This window comes from Apteryx rowi, unplaced genomic scaffold, assembly GCF_003343035.1.
Source record: "Apteryx rowi isolate R43461 unplaced genomic scaffold, aptRow1 scaffold_50, whole genome shotgun sequence".
Taxonomy (NCBI): Eukaryota; Metazoa; Chordata; class Aves; order Apterygiformes; family Apterygidae; genus Apteryx; species Apteryx rowi.
This window is the reverse complement of record NW_020450761.1, coordinates 276,266-299,524: the sequence shown is the minus strand read 5'-3', so window position 1 is coordinate 299,524 and position 23,259 is coordinate 276,266. Positions and strand designations below refer to the sequence as shown.

General features: G+C 38.8%; 1 protein-coding gene across 18 annotated transcripts in view; it reads left to right on the top strand.

Moving 5' to 3' along the window:
- The window catches only part of PIGN (phosphatidylinositol glycan anchor biosynthesis class N), a 116,642-nt gene that overhangs the window by 32,200 nt on the left and 61,183 nt on the right, over positions 1 to 23,259 (top strand). For all 18 annotated transcript variants that reach the window (XM_026079870.1, XM_026079880.1, XM_026079881.1 and 15 more), the window contains 7 exons: positions 750 to 874; positions 2,118 to 2,248; positions 7,349 to 7,465; positions 12,000 to 12,040; positions 13,947 to 14,006; positions 15,139 to 15,231; positions 17,108 to 17,163. In XM_026079870.1, the coding sequence (XP_025935655.1) occupies positions 750 to 874; positions 2,118 to 2,248; positions 7,349 to 7,465; positions 12,000 to 12,040; positions 13,947 to 14,006; positions 15,139 to 15,231; positions 17,108 to 17,163 (623 nt within the window). The remainder of the gene's footprint in view (positions 1 to 749; positions 875 to 2,117; positions 2,249 to 7,348; positions 7,466 to 11,999; positions 12,041 to 13,946; positions 14,007 to 15,138; positions 15,232 to 17,107; positions 17,164 to 23,259) is intronic.

The window sequence follows — 23,259 nt, the reverse complement described above, 5'->3', positions numbered from 1 at the left end:
AACGAAATCCTACTCAACTTTGTTTCCTTGGGCAGTGCTGTTATTAGGGAGATCATGCTGAGATAGCTGTCTGCCCACATATTGCATTACTGTAATGTGGCTGGTCTACAACAGAATGGCCATGTCAAGGCTCATTCAACCTGAGGGGGAAATGCCCCCTGGCATCAGCCTCAGGGATGCTTAGGTAGCACATGTGCAAGGCAGATGTATGTTTTGTAGGCCATGTATTTGCAAAGCATGTTGTTGTTGTTGTTGTTGTTGTTTTGTTTTGTTTTGTTTCAGTTTGGTTTCTATGAACGAGTTGTAGCTTGGTGCCTCAGTCCTGCAGAACCAGTTTCCAAAGCAAGAGTACTTGAGAGCTTTGCTTCCAGCTTTAAATCAAGAAATTAATAGAAATGGAAAGCCATAAATGGAGCTCAGGAATGGTGCATAGCTGTAATTATGTAGGAGGCAAAGAAGGGGTGATGCAGTTATCTGCTATCACTGCCTAAAGAAACTCAAAAAAAAAAAACAAACCCTCAGGAACTTAGGAGTGTTGCATGTCTTAGATAAGCTGAAATCTTGGGTTGACTATATTGTTGGTACCTATCCTCCCATAGGTAAATTGGGAAGTAATTAATTTTTCTTTCATAATTCTAATAACTGCTAGTATTGTGACATGAAAACAGCTGTGTTTTAGTTTTGATAGGCTGCCTGTCATCTTGTTCCATTATACTCAGATTAATATTTTGGTGACTTATTCCATACAGAGCTTCTTTAATTCTTCCAGAAGTAATCAAACGTTGTACTCTGCACTAAATGAAGAAAAAGTTGTTCTGTTCCTGCATTTGCTAGGCATAGACACAAATGGGCACGCTCACCGGCCAAACTCGAGGTAATTTGAAAGACTGAGTATATCTTTCCTATTAGCGTTGAATGCATACACTAACTTTTTTTCTTTTTTCTCTAAACTGTTTTTGTTAACAGTACTACTTATCAAGACAAAAACAAGACTTGTCTTGATGAGTTTCTGCAATAGGCCATGTAAGTCACTATGACTACTCGTGCTCTGAATTTTCTGGGGTTTGATGTTTTAAGGTCTTCTCTATATAAGTGACAAATTTTACTGTTTTCCTTTGCACTTTGTAATGCTCCTTCAGTCAAATCTGGTTTTTAGCAGATTGTCTTAAAGGTATGTTGGTCACTGCAGTTTTAAATGTAAAAGTGTAAACAGTTCTTGAATTCTGCATAGCAAAAATGGTAAGGTTAAATTTACGGAAAACAGTAAGTTCAGAAATAATAATGCTGGAATTTGCAGCCCTGTTTTAGCTTTCCTAGGACACTAGCAAAAAGAAAAGTTTAGATCATTAACAGTACGCATCATCTATTCAACTTGAAGTGTGCTATTTGAGAGCTTTCCTTTCACTTCTTCACATGCTCTGAATGTAAATTCTGTATTTTTCCCTTGCATACTTCAAAATCCCTGCCCTAATTTCTTACACCACTGCAAAATTTGTACTTGCTATATGTCTCATGCTCTTTTTAAAATTACTATAGATGCATTTTTAAAATTGACTTTTGCAACACATAGAAAACTTGATTGGTTGAAAGTTAATCACTACCGCTCCTTTTTTTTTTTTTTTTTTTTTTTTTTTTTTTGACCCACTATTTGGAGTTACCCTCTGTCCTGCAAAACCCTGCGGTCTGTGCTGGTCTGTGAAATATCTCAAAACAGTCCCTGCATCATAAATTCTTTATTTGATGTTCAATTACTAGCTCCAAATAACTTTAAAAACTTACAATTTAGTTTCAATTTCCCACAATTCCTTAAGCTTTCACATTCACCTTCGTTTGCCTAATTGTTATGAGTGATTAAGTTATAGTCTTCAATCAAAGACAGATCAGATTTGAAACATGAAGCAGTTTCAAGAGCCTTAAAACTGCACTGTGACGAGGTAGTGTCTCATCTAAGAATTAGAGGAGAGGTTTCACATCTAGAATGCCTTTTGTTAGCTTGTGGTTCTGTAAAGGGTAAAGTTGTCCATAATCAAGGGACTGGGTGTGGATAACTTGCTTTACACCAAGAGCAAGAGCCACCTTGAATCTAATAATTTTTTTTTTTAATTTTTCCCCCCCAGGGAATACAAGGAGAATATTAGAAAAGTTGATGAGGGTGTAAAAGAAATTGCTTCAATGCTTGAAAATTTTTATGGAAATGATGGAAAAACTGCATTTATCTTGACTTCGGACCACGGAATGACAGATTGGGGTGAGCCTTTTTAAATGTTGATAGTTAGCTAACCTTTTGGGTGAGTATCTGGAGTGCGGTTAGAGCTCTGTTCCTGTAGAAGCTTTGGAGCCTCTGCTTCGATTTGATATCCTAGGTTTTGCCTTTTATGAACCCTGTGTGAATTAGGAAAGAGGTAATGGGCTGCAGGGGACCTCCTCAGCCCTGTGACAACTGAGATGGGTACCTGGACAGCGAAAAAGAGTTAATTGGGTAAAGCTTAACTCATTTAGCAGCTGCTAGTAGGGGAGTGGGAGGAAGAGAAGGGGGAGCAAAAGACCTGAATACCACTTCTATCAGAGCCTCTCTGAAGAAAGCTGGCCTGGGCAGGAGATGATTGTGTTATTTGGCTGCTAACAGCAAATTTGGGCTTGTTCAAGACCACATGGGACAGAAATGCTTAACACTTTGTTACTCTGAAGTGCCTGGGGGAGGTGAAGGGAGTCAGGCAGTTGGAGACAAACTTTGTCTTTTTGCTTATTTTGGCCCTTAGGTGCATGAGAAAGGATGGGACTGCTATGTGATCTTTTCAGAGGAGGCTGGAGCTGGAGAGTAGGTGGAGCAGCTGAAAGCACAGGAGGGAGAGTGAGGCAGGTGGCTGGCCAGGCTGGTACCTGCAGGGGGCACTTGTGAAGGGCATGACCACAGTGGCCAAATGACTTGAGGCAATTTTGGTGTAACTGGATTAGGGCAGATGGGGAGAGTTTATTGTGGTGAACTCATTTAGACAAATTTCCCCCTCCACCCCCACCTCCAAGAATTTTAAGAACATTCCTGTCCTTGCGTGCAGCCAATTAAAGTGAAAAAAAGTCTCTCTTAACCCCGTAAAACACAAGGATACCAGTTGGGATACCAGTTAAACTTAAATTTCAATTAAGTTTTAGCAGGGTTAAATTACACCTTTATACTGCTTTCATACGGGGGGGGGGGGGAGCGCTTAGTGTGGTGTTCTTTGATCAGCTCAGGTTTTCCCCTTAATATTCTTCCTAGCCTTTTAACACATTAGTGGCTGTGCTAAGGGGCAAGTTTGTTTTTAAAACCTCGACTACCTATCTTTTTAAACATTGATAAAACAGTAATTCTACTACATTGCAAACAATAAAAAGGAACAGCTGTTTTAACAGTCCCATGTGGGAGCAGTGGTGCTGTCATAGAGGATACAGAGTAACTGTAACCTTTCTTGCTGGTAGTCAGAGATTAGAGATAGTGCTATGGTGGTCTGTTTGGGTTTCTAAGGGAATGTGAGTGGAACCTGCCTAACCTTTTAGTGGAAAAGTTCAAAAAAAAAAAAAAAAAGTCTATATCCCAACTTTCAAAAGAGAAATGTAGATTAAAAAGACTATAAATAAAAGTATGCTTGGGTGCTTTCTTTCAGTCAGTTATAGGTAGCCTTAGCCTGCAAAGAAACTTCCAGTTTCAGTGATACTTGTTTGAACAGCATTTAAGGCTTGTACTGAATACAAGTGCTAATCCTTGTTCCAAGCAATCACTGTGATTCTGTGAAAGAAAGCTTATGCATCAGTCACAAATCTCATTCCTCCTCCTCCCCCCCCCAAAAAAAAATAAAAGGAAAAAAAATCGGAAACAGTTTGCCAATTTTACGTGCTTCTGGCTTTGGGGGTGCAGTAGTATGGGCAGTCTCTGAATGTACAAGAATTTGGAAGTGAAGCAAAATAAATGGATAAATGACCAGATATAGCATTTGGTAATTCTGAGTTACAAAGAAAACTAAACTCCAGGAAGCAGTAAACCATGACAACTTTGGTGTCTAGTGCTTGTAGAAACTTTCTATGCTGGGTGTATCTGTAGCTATTATTTGTGATACTTTTGAACCAGGGATGCTTCAGGTGTGGTCATGACAAAACTCAGGGTCATACATTTTGTGTGCTATCCTGAACTTTTCAAGTGGATGGGATGCAGATTTGTTCTGTTATCAGAGATGAGAAAAGTATTCATTTACTTATTTATTCAAAATTGGCCTATTACTATCTGCTTACTTGCAAAACAGTCCATTTGAATATTATTTACTGTTGAGCTGTCTGTCACTTATAATAAAAAAATTTAATTCCAATGTATATTTTTTCTTCAGTATTTCAAGTAATCACTTCATTTTTTTTTTTTTCATATGATCAGAGGGAACTCAGGAGGTCTGATCTCCTGTTCTCAAAGCAGGGTCACCTACGAGGCCAGACTGGGTTGTCCAGTCGGGCCTTGAAAACCTCCAAGGATGGATCTGCACAGCCTCTCTGGGCAACCTGCTCCCCTGCTTGGCTCTCCTTGTGGGGGAAAAGTTTTTCTGTATATCCAGTCTGAACCTCCCTTGTTTCAAATTATACCTGTTGTCTCTCATCCTTCCACCACGCACCTCAGTGAGAGCCTGGCTCCACCTTCTTGCTAACCACCCTCACAGGTACGGGCAGACTGCTCTTAGGTCTCCCCCAAACTGCCTCTTCTCCAGGCTGCAGAAGCCCCAGTCCCTCAGCCTCCCCTCGCAGGGCAAGGGCTGCAGCCCCCACCAGCTCCAGGGCCCTCTGCTCATCTTGCTGCAGTTGGTTGATGTCTTTTCTCTACTGGGGGGCCCAAAACTGGATGCAAGTATCTAGAGGCCATGTCATGAGTGCTGTATAGAGGGGGATAGCCTTTCCCTCGATCGCTTGTCTGTGCTTCTGTTAATACAGCCCATAATGTTGTTGGCCATCTCTGCTGCCAGGGTGTGCTGCTGGTTCATGCTCAGCTTGTGTCTGCTCAGGTCCTTTTCACAGGTTTGTGTGTGTACATATATGTGTATATATATTCGTGTGTGTATGTATATATACATGTATGTGTGTGTATGCATACACATACGTATAGCCAGATACTATTCAAATACCTGCCTTTCATCTGCATAAGCCTGAATCTGCTTTCCAGTTAGCATGTAGGTTCGTGTCAATAGGTGAACATTGTTCAGCTTTGCTGTCAGTGCATCTGGAAGGGCAGCTAGGGAAAAGGTAGTAAAAACTATCCTGAGACATTCTTCTTGTGAGCTGGAGCTTTTGAAGAGGAAAGAAAAGGTGATAAGTCTAATCTCTCAGGCTCTGAAAGCTTCTGGTCTGTCGTCGTTTTCTCTGTCATTCCCTTTTTGTTTAAAGAAGAAAAAGCCTGATTTTATGCCAGGGAGTGTTAATGATATCAAAATTGACTTCAGTGAGTGCAAGAGCAAGCCCATACGAGATGTGCAGGACCCCAGCCAGCAGGCTGAAGGCTAGTTCAGAAGCCTTTTTATTAGAGCTGTAGTTTCGGCAACCGCTGGCGTTTTTCAGTGACTCTTTCCAGAATGGGATGGACGCCAAGTTTTAAAAACAAAAAGTTGCTGAGGGAAGAGAACTTGCTCTAAACTTGGCACAACCCAGGAACTTGTGGTTATTGGCAAAGACCAATGAACTCATTTGCTTTCCCAGTGTGCGATTTTGCTTTAAGCTAGTCTTGGTGGCAGGTGTTTGCTAGCATCGGTGGTCCCACGCTCGCCCTCACCTCAGCCTCTTGCCCCTGCTGCTGGCCGGCGCCCTGCTGTGTGGTGCGCTGGGCTAGGGGCAGCAGCTCAGCCTGCAGCGCCCTCTCCCTCCCTTTCCCCTGCAAAGCTGTGTGTTTTTGGGGACGGGGTGAAGCAGGGAACAGGCCCAGCTGAAAATCAGTATTTTGCCCTGTTATAATTCACATCTGGCTGAAAACTGGTTCTTATGCAGAGGCTGGGCAGGCCTGCCTCTCTCGGCTGCGTCCGCATTCGAGCATGAGCCTCAGTAAAATGCTGAGAGAGCTGGTGGCTCATCTAAAATGAAAGCTCACCAAAACCAGCACTTTTCTCCTGTGATGGAAAGAAATAACTGATGCCAGGAGGATAGAGGAAGCACTCTCCCTGCAAATGGAAAATTCTCCATCTGCTCTTTTCCCAAGCTCCACAAAGAAGAAATGTTGTTGCTACTTTTGAGGCCGGAGAATGCCTTGCAAGGGGTTTCTTTACTTCTGGATTCTCTTATCATGTCCAGATCTGTATGTTCTTAAGCTTAGGGTTGTTTAAAAGGAAGCAAAACTGGCTTTTCTTTTCTGCCATAGCAGTTACACATTCAGTCTTAGCACTATTCCCAGTTTTGTCTGATTCTGTAAAATACTGTGGAACTATGTGCTATTCTCTCATGCCATTCATAATTTTCATAAATGCACACACGTGTATATACGTGTGTGTATATATAGATAGATAGATATATACACATACACACACAGAGAGGAAGAGTGTATGTCTATACACACGTAAAATATATAATCATGTGAAGTGTGCAGTGACCGGCATAGAGTTTGTATGACAATCTCATTCCCTCCATGACTGGCTTATATCACTGCTGTGATACTTCACCCACTGAGCTGAATGATCAACATTTCTATCAAGCTTGTGTGGCTTCTGCTTCAGTGCAGCTGCTGCTGAGACGTCATATTATTAAAGCTTTCTCCTCTTGGCAGCTGATATGTTAATTTGGAAGAAATTAATTTCCTCAGGGAAGGAAGTCATGTTTTATCAATTTTTAAGGAGTGTACTACCAGGCTTTAAAATAGTAAAAATGAACTTGCATCAATAAGAAAGTGTGGTGGTCATTGTGCACATTCTCTTGTTTTTGAAATAGAAGTCTAATCCTTATTTAGGTACCAAAGAGACCAGTTTTGTATGATTTTAGGCACATGTGCCTGATTTTACACAAATGAATCATCTCTGGTTTCCATGGAACATTCAGGATGGGCATGTACATGCTTTTTGAGCAGTTGACACTTCTACATCTTTCCAATACTTTGGCTTTGATTTCTGTTTCTGTATCTTAAGAATCAAGAGAAAAACCTGCTAATACACAGCTTATATATTTTTATAGACTTGATTTTTAAATGGCAGCCATTTCCATCCTATAACTTGAATTCAGCCTTAGTTGTAGAAAATAAAATGTGAAACTAGAGCAGGTTGTCTATAACAGGAACTTAGATATATGTACTTTTTTTTTTTTTTTTTTTAACACCATGCATCTTGAAGTTTGTTTACACTGGTTTTGATTTGGTGCACTTCAGGATCCCATGGAGCTGGTCATCCCTCAGAGACCTTAACACCACTGATTGCTTGGGGTGCTGGAGTGAATTATCCACAGAGGGTTGCATCCCAATTCTTTGAAGACAATTTTTTGAAAGGTATGTAAAATGCAAAACTTTAAGTGCAGAATTTTGGTTGAAGGACAATGTTTGACCATTGCACCTGTTTGGCTTCACTCAGTGGCTTCACTCTATTCAAGGTAATGTGTCTTGCTTTGTGCAGTGTGGAAAGGAAAGGTGACAGTGCATGTGTGTGGAGCATGTTGCAAAACTGTATAGGTAATATCAGAGTAATTTTTCTTTTCTAATTGTTGAATTGAGGACTTTCTCTCTTTGGGTACAGGAGAATATTCATATTCTTATAACTTGGTTTCAGGGGAGGCTTAATTCTTAGGAAGCCTCCTAGAGGTTAAAAGCTATCTGTACAGAAACGTGAAACTTGGCATGTCCTAAGACCCTTTTCTAGCTTAACAGCAGAACCCTGGGAACCTGTCAGGGGCTGTCTTATCTCATTTTAATCCTTGTGGCTCTTGTGGAAATGTAAACAGTCTTTCTCAGTAAAAAGTGTCATGACTCTTCTCTGTTACTTTTCCTCTTTGTAATTTATTTAAGGGGAGTAGACATTACCGTGTTTGTTTGTTTGTTTTAATACCTGTTTAATATTTCAAATATATAACATAATAAATAGTGACTTATTGAAATTTTTCTGGGGTTCTAACAATGCATGTGATAAACTGTGCAAGCTCTTGCTTTATATACGCTCTGTTTTTGCAGCCTGCTTTATTTCTTAATCCTGAATCTCTTAGGTTATTACTCAGGATCAAGGAGGTAATGGTTTTCTATTTTATTGAATTGTTTGTCAAGCTACATTAGAGAAGAGAAAACAGGCAGAAATGTCTTCAGCCCTGAGGTTTTAACTCCACCCTGCTCTTGAAGATTCATGGTAGCTAAGATTATATAAACATGACTTCTCAGATGTAGATCATACTAACGTTTCACTTTCTGTGGTCACTGGCTGGTAAAAAATTACGACATCTCTAATAGATTTGAAAATAAGTTGGGGAACAATGGACAATAGAGTAAAAATGACTGATTTTGATGCATGTTTGTGATGGATGATCTATTAGACTTCTAAGGACACTTAGTATCTTCAAGTGTCAATCTGTAATAGCTGGTTTTTACAGCTTTCACAGTTCTTTTCATTCCCAGCGGTTTTAGTACAAACCTTGGCATCTGACTTCGAGTAATGATGAAAATGGTGTGAGAGCATTTGGAAAGGTTGAAATAAGTATTGAGCTGACTTCCAGCTACACAATGGAAGATTTTTAGCTGTTACCTGTTAGAAAATGTTTGTCCTCTTAAGGAGGGAATGTCTGCACCCTGCTGTGTCCCCTGGATAGTCTTGCACTGTGGGTTTTTTGTTGTTGTTGTTGTTGTTGTTTTTAACTTTCCTTCTGGGCTTGCTCTGCAGCTTTCCATCTGAAAAGCATGGTGTAAGTCTGCTTAGAAGCTATGTTTACAGCTTCTTAATTGTTAGGAATAATCTTTTTTTGAATAATGAGAATGTCTTCTAATAGCTGAGTACTCTCTCTCTGCAGTAGTACATTGCAGCTCCCAGTAGGCTACATGGCTTAAAAATAAAGTGGTTGTTGAAATGGAACTTGGCACTTCTGCAGGTCAATACAGAGAACAACTCCTACGCTAAGTTATAACCCCACAGATATTTTCATAAAGCTGAGATGTGAAAGAAAAGATGTTTAAAAGAAGTCTCCTGCAAAGTTCTCTGGATTCGCCTTTTCTGCTCCTTACAAAAGAAGCTGAAACTGTGCATAGGAAAGGAGAACATCCTGAGATTGCTGTATCACTGATGTATGTAGGTGTCCAACTTACATTTGACACAGCATGCATCAGTGTTCCGAGTTCTTGCATCTACTGGCAATCCTTCCTAATATCTCCGAGTTAGTTGTTCATGGAAACAGCACAGTATTTTCAAAGCTGACAAACTTACACTCTGTTCAGTGCAAGCCAGCTCAAAGTTCAATGCAAGCGGCTCAGTGAATTGTCTCTTTTCTCATCATCCCCATCAAGGGTAGATATTCCCGGAGGCAGTGCCTGCAGTGAAGACTTAGTCTGTCCAATTTGTCATGGGATGGTGGTGTGCTCCTCGGGATGCTCCGAGATGACAGCCCTCTCCTTATCGGTCTCTTCACCTGTGCTTCGTCTTCCCTCAGGGCTAGCCATATAACCATCTTGGGCAGATTCTTGATGGCAGAGCCGCATCCTGTGGGTAATGAATAGTATTGCCCATTTGGTTATTGGCTTGACCTTTCTTCAGAAAGGAGAATATTGAGCTGCTGTCTGGCTTCTCAATGCAGGGCCTGCCAGATGCTTTGCAGTGTGAACCTGGAGAAGTCAGTAAACTAAATGCACTGTCTTCTGCAGCAGAAGGATATGCAGTGGTAGGCTTCATCTGCAGGCGTTCCTATTTCAGAGGGTGCTTGGCCTGGCTTGTTGCAGCTGAGGGAACTCTGTATATTGCTTCACTAGTTTTGCTTGTGTGAGTGTTTTTGCGAGATTTTATCTTTGTCATGTAGCCTTATACTTAGTCTCGTTTTTTAACTGGTACTTTTCTGCTGCTTTCCCTGGATTCTTAGCATGTGACTGCTCAGCAGATTGCAGTAAGAGCAGGGCAGGATAAAGAAAAAATCCTATCAAACAGGTGGAAAACTGTGCTGAACATTTTATGGGAAACCTAGATAGTGAGCTGGAGTCATAAAAACATTATGGCCAGATTTAAATCCAAGATGTTTCTTTTTTCACTCACGTGAGCGCAACCCAGACTGGCCAGTCAGCAGGTTTGTCCCAAAAAACGAGACTAAGTATAAGGCTACATGACAAAGATAAAATCTCGCAAAAACACTCACACAAGCAAAACTAGTGAAGCAATATACAGAAATATAAACCTGTTTTTCCAGGAAGCAAAAATGAGCAAAAACTTGTTCATTTTGTCATAAATTTAACACAGAGTTCATGATTAATGCTGATAATACTTCCCATGTATTGCCATGGGAACGCCTTGTAACTGTATTTCTTACTGTTGTTAAGATACATGGCTGCTGTTTAGAGTGCTCTTTGCACATAAATTACAATGAAGCTGTAATCAGACCCCTGAAAGTAGCTGTGGTATAAACTAATTGCTGAAAATTAGTTTTGCACATACAATGCTCAAAATAGCAGTATTTCCTGTCTTGGGCAGTTTTCAGCCTAGACGGGTTGGGTCTGGCATGGACAGGGTCCACTGAAAGATGGAGATAGGGAACAGTCTAGGGTTTGAGTGTGTATTGTTGTTTGGAAAATAAATAAGGTAGAATCAGAATTTTGAACTATGGTTTATCAGTATTCTTAGTGTAGAGTGTATCTAGTGCATTTAAACCTTCACTTTTATATGAACACGAAGGATGCTTTTAGACAACGTGATTATATAGGGAATAGTCTAAATGAGCCAGCTGCAATTCTGAGGTGCTGGGCAGGCTCCTAGTTTGGTCTGTGCTGTTCTGTATTCCTTGATGTCAATTAGAAGATGCATTAACAGAAGACAGTGACCAGCCCATTTAGCTTTTTGTGTATACTGAGGACAGGGGCTTGTCCCTGTTGCTAAACGTTACTTGTGGCTCCTCAGTGGAGGACAACTGCCACTGACTTGATTACTGCTATCTGTACTTGAGACCTGCTCCAGGTAGGTGATTGACTGCTGACAGCATTTTAAGTACTGTGTCAGCAAGTCTGTTTCAGCCCCTATCACTTTTTCCTAACTGCATTTCTGTTCCCTCCACCCCACCCCCCACCCCGCCATGTTATTGCTGTGAGTAGTGGGGCAGTTAACTTGAACATTTGGAAAAGAACATGGATGGGAAAAAGAAACAAAACAACTAAACTCTATTTTGAAATAACTCTTCACCCCCCAAAGAAAACAGACAATTTCCTCCTCATTTCCTAAGAGGCTAATGGGGAGCAGAAAAATGCTGTTTTTTGAACCAACTTTTTATATGATGTGCCACAGCTTCAGGGGCTAGCAGTACGTTTGACTTTGTCTACGCTTTCATTGTACTTGTTCTGATTGCTAAATCATTGAACTTTTCCCTTGAGCTTGCTCTTGGCCAGCATTGCCTATGGCAGGCATGAAGTATGTTTACCACTCTGTACCAGTATATTGGGGACTTTGGGTTAACCTTTTTTAAAACTATTAAAGAGATTTAAACAGACCTTCTCCTAAACCTGCATTTGAATCTTTCAGTTGGCACAGAGGTAATACATCACCTTCTGTGCTGTGTTGAAGAAGAAGAAAAAAAGAAAAAAAACGCGGACTTTCTTCAACTGATCTGGGTCACAATTGCAGCAGCAATTTATCCTGATGGATAAAAGAAAATGTGAAATGAAATGAAAATGTTTTACTCGTTCTGCCTGTTGAGTTCCATCTGTAACCCCTCTTGAGCTATTATCCTAAAGCCAAATTATAATTTTCTTTAGTAACAACACTTTACAAAAACTGGCAACAAGACATTATATGTCAGCTGAATTATCCCTTTCAAATCTATTTAGATTAACTATTCATGTGCTCTGTTATTTCTTGTAGAATGGAAACTGGAGAACTTGAAAAGGCTGGATGTCAATCAGGTATCAAACATACCTAATTTAGTAGGTCATAAACTTTCTTTTTAAATCATGAGTTTTGTGTGATTTAGACTAATGGAAAGTACTTGAATGAGTGATCAGACATAACATTTTTCTGGAATATGTTACATAATGTTAAATGAAGAGTTGCAGGAACTGCCCTCAGACTAAACATAACATGAAAAAGCTTAAATCACGTGTTAACAGATGTGGCAACTACATACAACATCTCTTCCTGAAGAAGACTTATCACACCATTTTTAATTATTTGATCATATGGCGTTTTAGAAAGAATGCAGAACAGTATGCTAGATACTCCTTGAAAGTTTGATGCAAGTTATCTCAAAAGTTCTTTGAATAGCATCTAATGTTTTCAGAGTAAGTTTTTCCAAAAAAAAAAAAAAAAATTTTTAGAAATAATTTATGATGCTTTCCTTCTACTTTCTACTTTGAAAGCATTTTGGAACTGAGCTTACTCTTCCTCCTCTATGCATCCTGGGAAGGTGCCCAGCTGAACACAAAGCATGGTCTAATGCTTGCCCTAGTTAGTGAGCACTTGCCCTGTGCTTTTTACTCTACTGCAAAGTTGGCTACATGTGTGTTCAGTGTGGTTTTCCACCATTATCTGTTTTGGTGTCTCTTTTTTTGTCATTTTTTTCCAGATGCTGCTATCATTATGAAATCAACTTTTGCTATACTCTTGAATTGTGTGGGTTGTTTTTTGTTTTGGTTTTTAGTAAGGTCTGTGATTAAGCCCCAGCCATGTGGCAATTTAGGCAAATATATAGCGTGGTACTGTAAAGGAAGAAAAAAAGTGAACTTTTTAACCTTTGATACTGAAGCAGCAAAGCTGTTTTTCTTTCTTTAACATGAAAATAACACATAGCACATACACATGTGCAGGCACACATAGAAACTCAGGCTCATAGGTTAAAGTTTGGAAAGTTCTGAATCAACAGCTTTCAGTAAAGCCCTGGTAGGAAGCTGGAGATGAATTTGGTCTCAAGGGTTGCAGGAGTTATGGGAATGTTATTTCAAGACTTTATAGAAGACTCTTGATTGTCACTTTGTTCCCTGTAATGGACTTTCCAAAGACAGCCTTTTCCAATATTCTGTAGTACATGTAGAATTAAGGGTAAAAATAGCAAATTAGATTTCTGCTTGATATTACACTACATGTGTTTTGTTCTCTACAGATAATGGTTTGGAGTCTGCTTTTGTACAGTAGATCTAAGGTTGTAGCAGTGCCTTTGATCTTGATATAGTTGCTTCAGTTTTATGCTGGAGAAAAAAAGAAAGAATTTTGGTGCATAGTTTTACATTAAGGGAAAATATAAACCTAGTAAGAGCCGGTCTTTGTACAAGCAAAAAGTAACAGTAGCTTATTTTATGAGAAGTCTTACTGTAGGTAAAGGGACCTCTTTGAGGATTAAGGGCTGAGCGGACATAGTAAATTTGTAGAATCCCTCTGTAAAGGGGAGCAGGTGAGTAATTAGCCCTGAGGGAACAAGGGTTAAGAAGTGCTTTTAAGATCAGTATATTTTATGTACAGCTTAAAATTGTAAATACAGAATAGTTCTTTCTGTAGTGTAAATAGTAATAAAAAGTGGTATGCTTTTCTGAGTGCAGTGAAGGAGGTACTGAATTTCTGCGAATAAATACTGTGGGTTTTTATATTTGCTTTTAAACTAAATGTATTTTTAAAGCTTTACAGTACTCGTCTCACATTCTGAATCTAATCATGTCATGATGACTACTAGAAACAGTAAAGAATATTATGAAAGGGTTTAATACTGTGAAATTCTAACATGTAATGCCATTTACTTTTCCAAATACAGATACATTAAAATTAAATTTATCAGCTCTAAGCTGGAAGTATGTTAAAATGGGAATGCTTCTGTTTGCACAGGCTGATATAGCACCGCTGATGGCTTCTCTTATCGGTGTTCCTTTCCCCCTGAATTCTGTGGTAAGAAGTTCAAATGTTTTACCTTATGATAGGAGTCTGCTGCTCTTAGAGGAAGAGGTGTTGGGCAGAAGACTTGAGGGTGTAAGAGAGGGGAAGATTACACTTTTGGAAAATCTGCTGTAGAGGTTGGAGACTGCTTATAGTTTTAATTTTGCGTGTGTGTGTTCAGATTGCAGAACTCAATCTTCTGATATAGTGTGTAGAACTTAAAAGTATCAACTGCTTTTCCAACTGAATAATCTGAAACTTTATGCTCTTAAACTGTGTAAAAGTTGTGTTAATTTGTAATTAGGGATGGTAAAAATACAGTCTGGTTCAAACAACATTTGGGTTTTGATCATGAAAGTTGAACCTGTAGAGCCAGTTCCTGCAATTTAATGTTAAATACTTTTTTTTTTAATTTAGTGTGCTGAGTCTTTTAGATGATATCTTGTACCACTAATTTAGTGAACAGTGAGGTTACTCTATGTGAGATGACTTTTTCTTTGAATTTGCTTCCTATATTTTTATATAGTCCAGAGGTTGTCTAATATAAAATTATTGCTAATTATCAATAAAATTATAATGTGTTTTCATGTTGCTTATTTCACATGAAAAGCATCTATTTACAACACATTTCAAAATATTTTTTTCTGGAAACTTGCACCAGATTCTGTTCCTGTACTTTTACCCATTGCTGGTCGTTTGAACTAACTTGTGAGAAAAGCTTCCTAACATACAGAGAGAGGCATAAGAATTACTCACTTTCTCACTGTGAGTAATGGGAGTGTCAGGCCCAGGCAGGGGTTTGGATGAAACATTTAAGTATTTAAAGAATGGATTCTGATTAGTGGTTGGGGTTTTATTATTATATAGTACATAACGTAACAGCTTCCATTATTTGTCTTTTTTGTGCGGCTGTGGGAGTTGGGATATTATGAACAGTCCTTTTGATGTAGAGAAATGATGCGAGAAGATTATTTTTAGTTTTACTGAAGTTACAACAATTACTTCAGTAGTAATTTGAATTTTTTTTTTTGTTCCCTTGTCCTGCCATTCAGTTCAAGAAATTCATGTTTCTTCATTTAAATCTTTGAGATATACATATATGTGTATGTATATAAATATATATATWTTTTTTTTCTGCCCCCAGGGAACTCTGCCTCTGGAATATCTAAACAATAGTGCTCATTTCAAAGCGGAGAGCATGTTTACAAATGCTGTTCAGATTCTTGAGCAGTTTAAGGTAACTAAACACATAGTAAAAAGAGGAAAGGTATTTCTTTGAATAATAATTCTTGCTGCTCTTTGCAAAAATTATTATACTAGAACAAATATTGTATATGGCATGCTGTAATTCAAAGAACTAAAATTGAACACAGATACTGGATGATATTGATTGACTAGCTGTGAACCATATGTGAGTGGGTTTGGGAGACTTTAAATCTAATAAACACCTTTTTGGAAAGAAAATGAGTAGCTGCTTTTCTTGATTTTAACATAAATGTTGATGTTTGTTGCTATTAATGTGTATCATACCTGCAGGCAGTAGGTAGGTTGGCAGGCTCAGTTCTGAGTGCTAAGTTCTGATGTCTGAAAAGGAAACATTTCCTTTGAAACAGTGATCGGGACACAAAGCCTAAACTCGGCATCAGTAAACAAAGTGATCAAAAGGTAATGGTCACCTGTCTATTACAGAAATGCAATTAGTGTCTTAATTAACTTTTAGCTAATGCTTTCATATCTGTTGTTTTGCTCATCTCAGCCTTTTCTTTCTTGCTTCATCTGATACTGGATATTATTATGTTATGAGAACACATCTGTGGTCTGAACAGAGCAAAGGTTCTGTTTCACTAGATGCTGTTCATCTGTGGAGTAAGAAACATTCTCAAATCCGAAAATCGCAGTTTTGGCCAGACCTAGAAATGCTGTGAGGGCAAACTGTCATCTGCGTCATGCGAGAACTGTTGCCTTGTCACAACATCTGTATGACCAGGACAGAATAAGGAAATAAGCTTAGATGTGCTGCACGAGATGAGCATGGAGGTTAGCACTGTTGGCACTTTCTGTCCCTTGAACGCCCAGGTTCCCAAACGTAGTTTGTGTGGATATTATGTTGGCAGTGTTGTTTCCCAAGTCTGTGGTGGAAAGCTTGCATGTAGCAGAGGAAATGATTGAAGTTTGGGCATGGCTTTGAAGCAGTTTATCTAACACTGCTGGTATGTTTAACCACCAGAGTCTAAAGAGCTCTGCTTTAAGTATTGAAGGTGTCAGCTCTTTTTTTAGTTTAATTGATGTCTCGGGAAATTTATTTATTTATTTATTTATTTTTAAAGCAGGTCATCCATTCTCTAAGCTTGTTTTTAGTTCAGTCATTCTGTAGTGTTAAATTTTCTGTTTTTTTCTTGGCTAGCTTGTTTCTAGGATTGTTTTGGAAGGATTGTGTGTGAACCCCTTTGGGTTTCTTTATGGAAGTAGTTGTAGTGCACTGGCTTAGACATGCCAAGTGGACTTTTGCTGTGATGGGCTGACCTGACCACAGTGTGACCTCCTGGAGAGGATGTTGTCTTGGATGGATAAGATGCGACATGCAGATTGCTACTTCAAGCTGTCAGATTCTGGGATGAAGTTTGCTAGAAATTTCTTAGCTGTACTTTATGCCATCAGTCAAACTGGTACAGGAGGCCTTAAAGATATTTTGAAGGGCCTTGGGCAAAGTGATTTCGACTGTATCAGAACCTTTACTTTTATTCAGGTGCAGGTTAATCAGTCTAGTAGTACTGCTTCAGCACCATAGCAGCAGTATACTAGTTCCTGTCTGGCATAAATAACACCAGCTTAATATAATCAGATTATCCCTAAGGTCTATTTGCATTTCTAACCATACCTTCCCTTTATTCTGTAAACTGTAGAAGTCCTTCTATGAAAATTGCTGAATGGGAGTGTGTTTGGGGGTTACCTTCTTTAGAGTGGATCTGGGTTTCCAGAAGCACTGGTGCAGCACTCAGAGGAGCTATAAGTGCAGTATAGTTATTTACAAGAGCGTAACACCCAGTTTCCTGGATAGTATTTTGACAATTCATTAGAAGTTGCATATAATGGTTTAATTTTTTTTAATGCAGGTTAAGATGACTCAGAAAAAGGAAACAACATTGTCATTTCTCTTCACGCCATTTAAGTAAGTGCATGAAAAAATTGTATACATTTTATTTGACTGTTTGTCTTATTGCTTTGATATTTCAGTTCAACAACAAAGAAGTTAGGTCTCTTCAATCTTTTCATTAGAGTGGCTATCCAACTATGAAACTCTGCATTAGAATGAACTCTTTTAAAGTTATGCAGTTAACTTCTATTTAAAAATTCTAACTGGAAGGAGATTTTTCTAAAATGCTTGTCTCTTAATCCTTAACTGAAGACTAAATGTGTTATTTGCCTATCCTTTTTGACAATATAGCTGCATATAGACTGCATGGTAATTTTCATTGATTTAAAAAAAAAGAAGAAAAAAAGGCATGCCTTGGGAGATGCAAGTTCATATGGGCTTGAGAAATACCATCCATTCTTATCCTTGTTTATATGTAGATAAAAGTTGAACTAAGAAATGTTTCTTCCGTGATTTAAAAACTAGAGTTCTAGTGAAAAACAAACAAATAAAAGCCCTTGCAGCCAAAAGAGAAGCTCAAATTCTTTAGAATTTGTGCTGTCTGGTATTAGTGTTTTCATGGCCATGATTTCTAAAATGTGCATCTGTGAGCTCTGTTTGTTGCAATGTATGGACTTACTGACTTGCTCACCCCTCAGTCTTACCCAATTAAAGTTGCATTTTCTTTTTTCTTTTTCCCCTGAAAGGCTTTTTAAAGCTTTCCTATGGGTGCACATGGTAGTAGTCAGTTCTGCTTTCAGTTTGTGGAGTGCTCCAAAATGCTTTGTCATTGAGAGCAGCTGTTTTCCTTTGGGAAATAAAGCTGATGTTAATTAAGGTCTGTAAATTATAGGAGCTGTAAAGTACTTGAATCTTTCCTCTAAAGTATATTTAAGTGCTAAATAAGATTGCTGTCTTTCTGAGCAGAGATTTACTGTGTTATTTTATACTACTAGCTTCTTCAAAGGAAAAGGTTCAAAATACTTAGTTTCTAAGACCCCAATCAAGTCTTGGGCACATAATGAATGTTTTAGCTAACGTTTGATTAAGAATGGCAGTTTCAATATCAAAGAAGTTGCTCCATATGGAGCAAAAATGCCATATGGAAAGGTTGCTCAGTCATCTTTTTTTGATTCTGTGGGGAAGACTGATAGTTTGGTTTTGCAGCTCTTGTTTATGTTTTACTATCTTCCTGTCTCCTTTTCCCAAGAAATTTGTTTCTGTAAAATAGGATGTATTTTTCTTAAGTTAATGCTAAATTTACCTCTGAAGAAAATAAGTGTTACTGATTGTCTGATGGACTAGTGTTTTCCCTCCTGTTTGTAATATATTGGATTGTTTTAAGTGGAAATGCCAGAGACATCACTTAAAAAATCTGAACAAAACTTGATATGAATATGATGTTACTTTGACTGCAAAGATACCTTCTTTAGGTACTCTTAAATTGTATCTGAATCAGAGCTTGGGTTAATGATCCTTCTAGAGCATGTACATGAAACTAAAAGAATGCCTTAGGTGTGCAAATTACCTTATCCCTGCAAGTTGTGTGGAGAAAGACTTTGGTTCCCAAAGATGATGATTATCTTCAGCCTAGAAAAGCAGAAAAGAATTCATACCGCAGACTATCATGCGTTTATATAAATACTCATCCACAGTGTGCTGTGTTTGGCCAGATGTTAACTACTTAGTCTTCACAGTGCTCTTTGAGTCCCAAAAGCTGGCCCACCTCTGGGAAATTACCAACCTACCTTGTCCAACCAGTTACTAATAGTTTGGACAATAGTTTGGATGAAGCAGTTGAGCACCAGCTTATTTTTAAGCAGATGAGTAATTTCCTAGTGGTCCAGCTTATAGGAACAGAAGGAAAACCTTGAGGCAGTTTTAGACATGACCTATCTACAGATCTTTGGCCTGACCCTCACTTGGAGGCTGCAATGTGGGAGCAGTGAGCACAAGACTGAGCTTCAGCTGCTGCAGTTGATGATCTGGTGTATTAAAATAAATTGACCTTCATCAGTTGTCCAAGCTAAATTTGCAAAACTGTGGAGTAGTAATACCTGGGCAAAGGCATGTGTCCTCTTCTGCTGGCTTTACTGTGATACTGGAGATAGGTCAGGTAGTGTGTGTGTTATGGGGAGGTGGAGTGTGCACATTTAAAGTTATCACAACTAGCTTTGTCAGTGTTAACTTTCAGATGCCTCAGACTTGCTAGCACATAAGGGCTTTTTGTTTTTGAGCACCTAGTGAGCACCTTTGAAGGACTGAAGCCCAAAAGGAAGCAGTGTTATTGCCTATGTGATCCAGTTTATTGAAAGCTGATAATACAGTGCCACTGGTGTCACTACACTGGATAAAAACTTGCAAAAGGAAGCATGAATATGGTTTTGTATTAGCACCCTCTTCGAAGAAGGGGGAAAAAAAAAGATGAGAAGAAACACTAATTTATATTTCTTCCCTTTTTTTAGTAAGGATTAAAAGAGTAGAAAATGGTACAATTACTCTACCCTTTTCAGGACAAGATTTAAAAAGGCAAAGCTCTGGGGATAGCTTCTTCCTCTACCTGAAGCAAGAGATCTCTTGGTATGCTGTTATGTTTTAGAATAATTAGTATTTGATATTGGGACAGAGATTTCGTTTCTGCACAACTACACACTATTTGAACATGTCAGTGTAGGGTTAACGGAAGGTTTCCCACAAATATGTGTTAGTCTGTGACTGGCCATGTCTGCTGCTGCAGCTAAGCTCAATTCTGCATTGTCTTTCTTCCTGTCACTGCTATCCTTCTCATTAACATAACTTCTTCTGCTGCTATTCATTGATTTGAGTTTTTGTACAAAAGAGTTAAATGTCACCTTTATTTTTCTTTTCAACCTTCTGGTGCTTGAAATTTTTAACTTGAAGCTCAGAAAGAGTGTATGCCAGCATAATACTATATTCCTCCCTAGTTTATTGGAGGTTAGTGAAGTATAAATCATGTCTGTTAAGTGCCTTGGGTCCATCAAGTTTATGTGGAAATAGAAAATGTAAATATTCTCTATTGGAATATTACAGATTTTATGTATATTTCAGCATCACGATCATTAGCTAGCCTTAAATGGTGTAACTGAATAAATGATATTTAAGTCTGTACAACAGAAATGTAGATCTGAGTTACAGAATCTAAAATGTCAGACTAATATGTTCTCTTCTCAGTGAAGTTGATGTAATTATTATTAAAAGTGTGTTAAGGGGTGAAAATATGTTCACAGATCATGTATTCTGTAGAAAGTATGACTTATCAAAAACCTAAGCTTAATTTTTCAGCCAGAAATAATATGAAAAAGTTCATTCCAATGTTCTCTGGGGAAAATCCTATTTCCCAGACTGAGTTTTCAAGTATTTTATTTCCAAGTGACTAGAAAACTGTTCATGACCTTCAGATGTAATGACTTAAAAACTAGTCTTTGGGTTGCGTGTTGAATCTCTCACACCTGAAGTGTTAGCTAGTTCATCTACATGACAAGCCTATTTTTACTACTTATTCACACAGAGTTGGCAACAGAGGTTTATTGTACTGTTGCATGATTCTTCCAATGTCCACAAGGAGTTTATTCTCTAGAAGCAGTATGGGTAGCCCAATGGGCAGAGAATGACAGTGGCAATTTTGAACGTGCCCTTTCTTACTCGGATCCAAACTGGATCTTTGTGTGAAATCCAGCTGTCCAGTGTGTCAGGATGGGGAGGATGGGTCTGGTCGCTGTGTTGTGCAATGGAAACTTCGGGAACGTCTGCTTGGGTGGGTCTGAGGCAGGTTAGAATTGGGGTAGCTGTAGCTATTTACAAGGATGTGTCTGGCTGTCAGTAATGCCATTTAGTCAAAGTCCCTTCATCAAGGAACAAATCTGAATAAAAGCATATATGGAGGCTACCTGTGAAACTGTTGAGTATACATTTCAGAAGGAGTTCAGCTGCAAGTGTCTGCTGATTTGCCAGGCAAGATGCTCAGCCTGCTCCCAGGGGAATGAATACAGAAGAGCAGGAAAGTGTCCCCTGGCTTGTATGCAAGTTAACTGCAAGGCTGATACTGAATAATTGCTTTGAATATTTATCTGCAATTCCAGCTAGATACCTGGAGAGATTTACTGTCTTAAATGAGTTTGTTCCCCACTCCTTTCTACTCCCTACATTTTTCTCCTGCTATGAAAGGCAAGGTTTCAAAAGTTATTTTCTTTACAAAATCAGAAGCTTTTCTTATCAGGATTTGAGACAAAGGCACAATGCTTTGACCTTTATGTTTAAAAAAGCCAGGCATCAAGATGCCACATGCTTTGAAGGAAGAGTGAGGAAAGACAAATCTAGATTGCTGACAGGAGAAAATTGATGTCCAAGAAAGTTCACTCTGTTATTAGGATTCTGACCATTTGATGTACCTTAAGGCAACTGCAGAGCTGGCGTGCCTTGCAGAGGAGCATGCCAAGGAGCCAGATGCTGCTGTTGCAAAAGCAGTCCCACAGCTGGCATCTCTGGGCTGTGAAAATAATCCTGAAAGGAGCAGGAGGACTGTTGTAGTGAGGTGAAGTAGATGAGACATCAATACCACACTAAAATCCTCTTAACCAATTAATTCAATTTGATTATCCCAGCAGGTGCAAGAGATTTAAAATATTAAATCACACAAAAGCACACGAGTGCTTTTTGTGTATACTTGGTGTATACAATTTTTTTCAGGGAAGGCTGTGCTTCCAGCTGTTAGGATTCTCATTGCCTCTCAATAAGATGGAAGGGGCAGTAGTTTAAGAACCACCATATACAAAAACCAGAATATGACCACCTGGATTTTAATCACTGCTTGCTTTCCACTAGCAGTGATTTTTGTTGAAAGTCTTGAGTGGTTCATGCCAATATGAGAGAGTTTTTTAGCAGGGAAATAGCTTGAATATATTATACTGTTTAATGTCAATTTTGTATCTTCTCATATATGAGAAATCCCATAATAGCTTGATGATGTGTTTTTTAAAATAACTTGATTTTTTTGGATAATACATGTCAGTCATCCCAAGGACTTGTTTTTGTGTGTGTGTATAGTAAACTTATAACTATATCGGTATGGTTATTTAGAAAGTCACAGATTTTTTTTTTTTTTGATGACTGTCCAGTGTAAAGCTATTAAATAAAAATGTGCCTCTCCCTCACAATACCAAAATGTAACTCTTCCCCTTCCCCCACTCTCTAATATGAATTGAGATACAACTGTCTTAAATGTTTGCATGTGTTTGATACAAGAAAATAGCAGATCACTTAGATTGAATCTTTCCATAGAATTATATGTCATGTATTTGTCATGGTGATAGAAAAGAAAATCACTTTTTCATAATGTGGAGTGTGTCTTTGAAGATGTATAGCAACTTCAAGAAATGCCATATGCACAAATACCTATTCTTTTTTCTTCCTCTGATGACTGAAGTTGCAGCACTACATTGTTCCATTCTGTCTGATATTCTTTCATAGCTGAAATAATAGATATTTCTGCAAAACTGATATTTGGAGTAAGTGGAATGAGTGTTTTCTCCTCCACCATTAAATGGGGGCGGTGCCCCTTAAGGTGTCAATAAACAGAGCATGTCCTTTGAAGCGTCCTATTTTTGTTTCATTACTGAAATAAATGGCATTACATATGGTGTTTCCATAATGCATTGCAAGAGCAAGAGTTAAGGATTGAATGTCAGGAAGAAAGGATGAAGCTGTTGCAGTAAGGAAGGATTTTTCTAACAGTGATAACTCTCCCTGTCTCTTATTTTATAGCGTAATATATATATATTTTAATAGTGTCTCAGTCCATTTGTCTGAATGCTTTGTGTTTCCGGAGGAACCTTGATTTAACGAAGGCACTAGTTCATCAGGGAGCACATCTCAGTCCCCTTCTGCTGTGGTCAAGAGTGAAGGACAGCTGCTTTTAGTAACCCTGCTAGGAAGACAGTGGGACCTTTTTCCTCTCGGTCTCCACTCCGTTACAGTGTGGGGATCTCAACATGGACTTGCTTCTGGGCCAGCTGGTACAAGCAGACCAGATGGATGCCTTTAGCCTGTTGTTGTCAAGGAGGGAGACTGGCAGCTCTTTCCCCCTCCGTAAACACTTGGCTTTAGGAGCCTGTG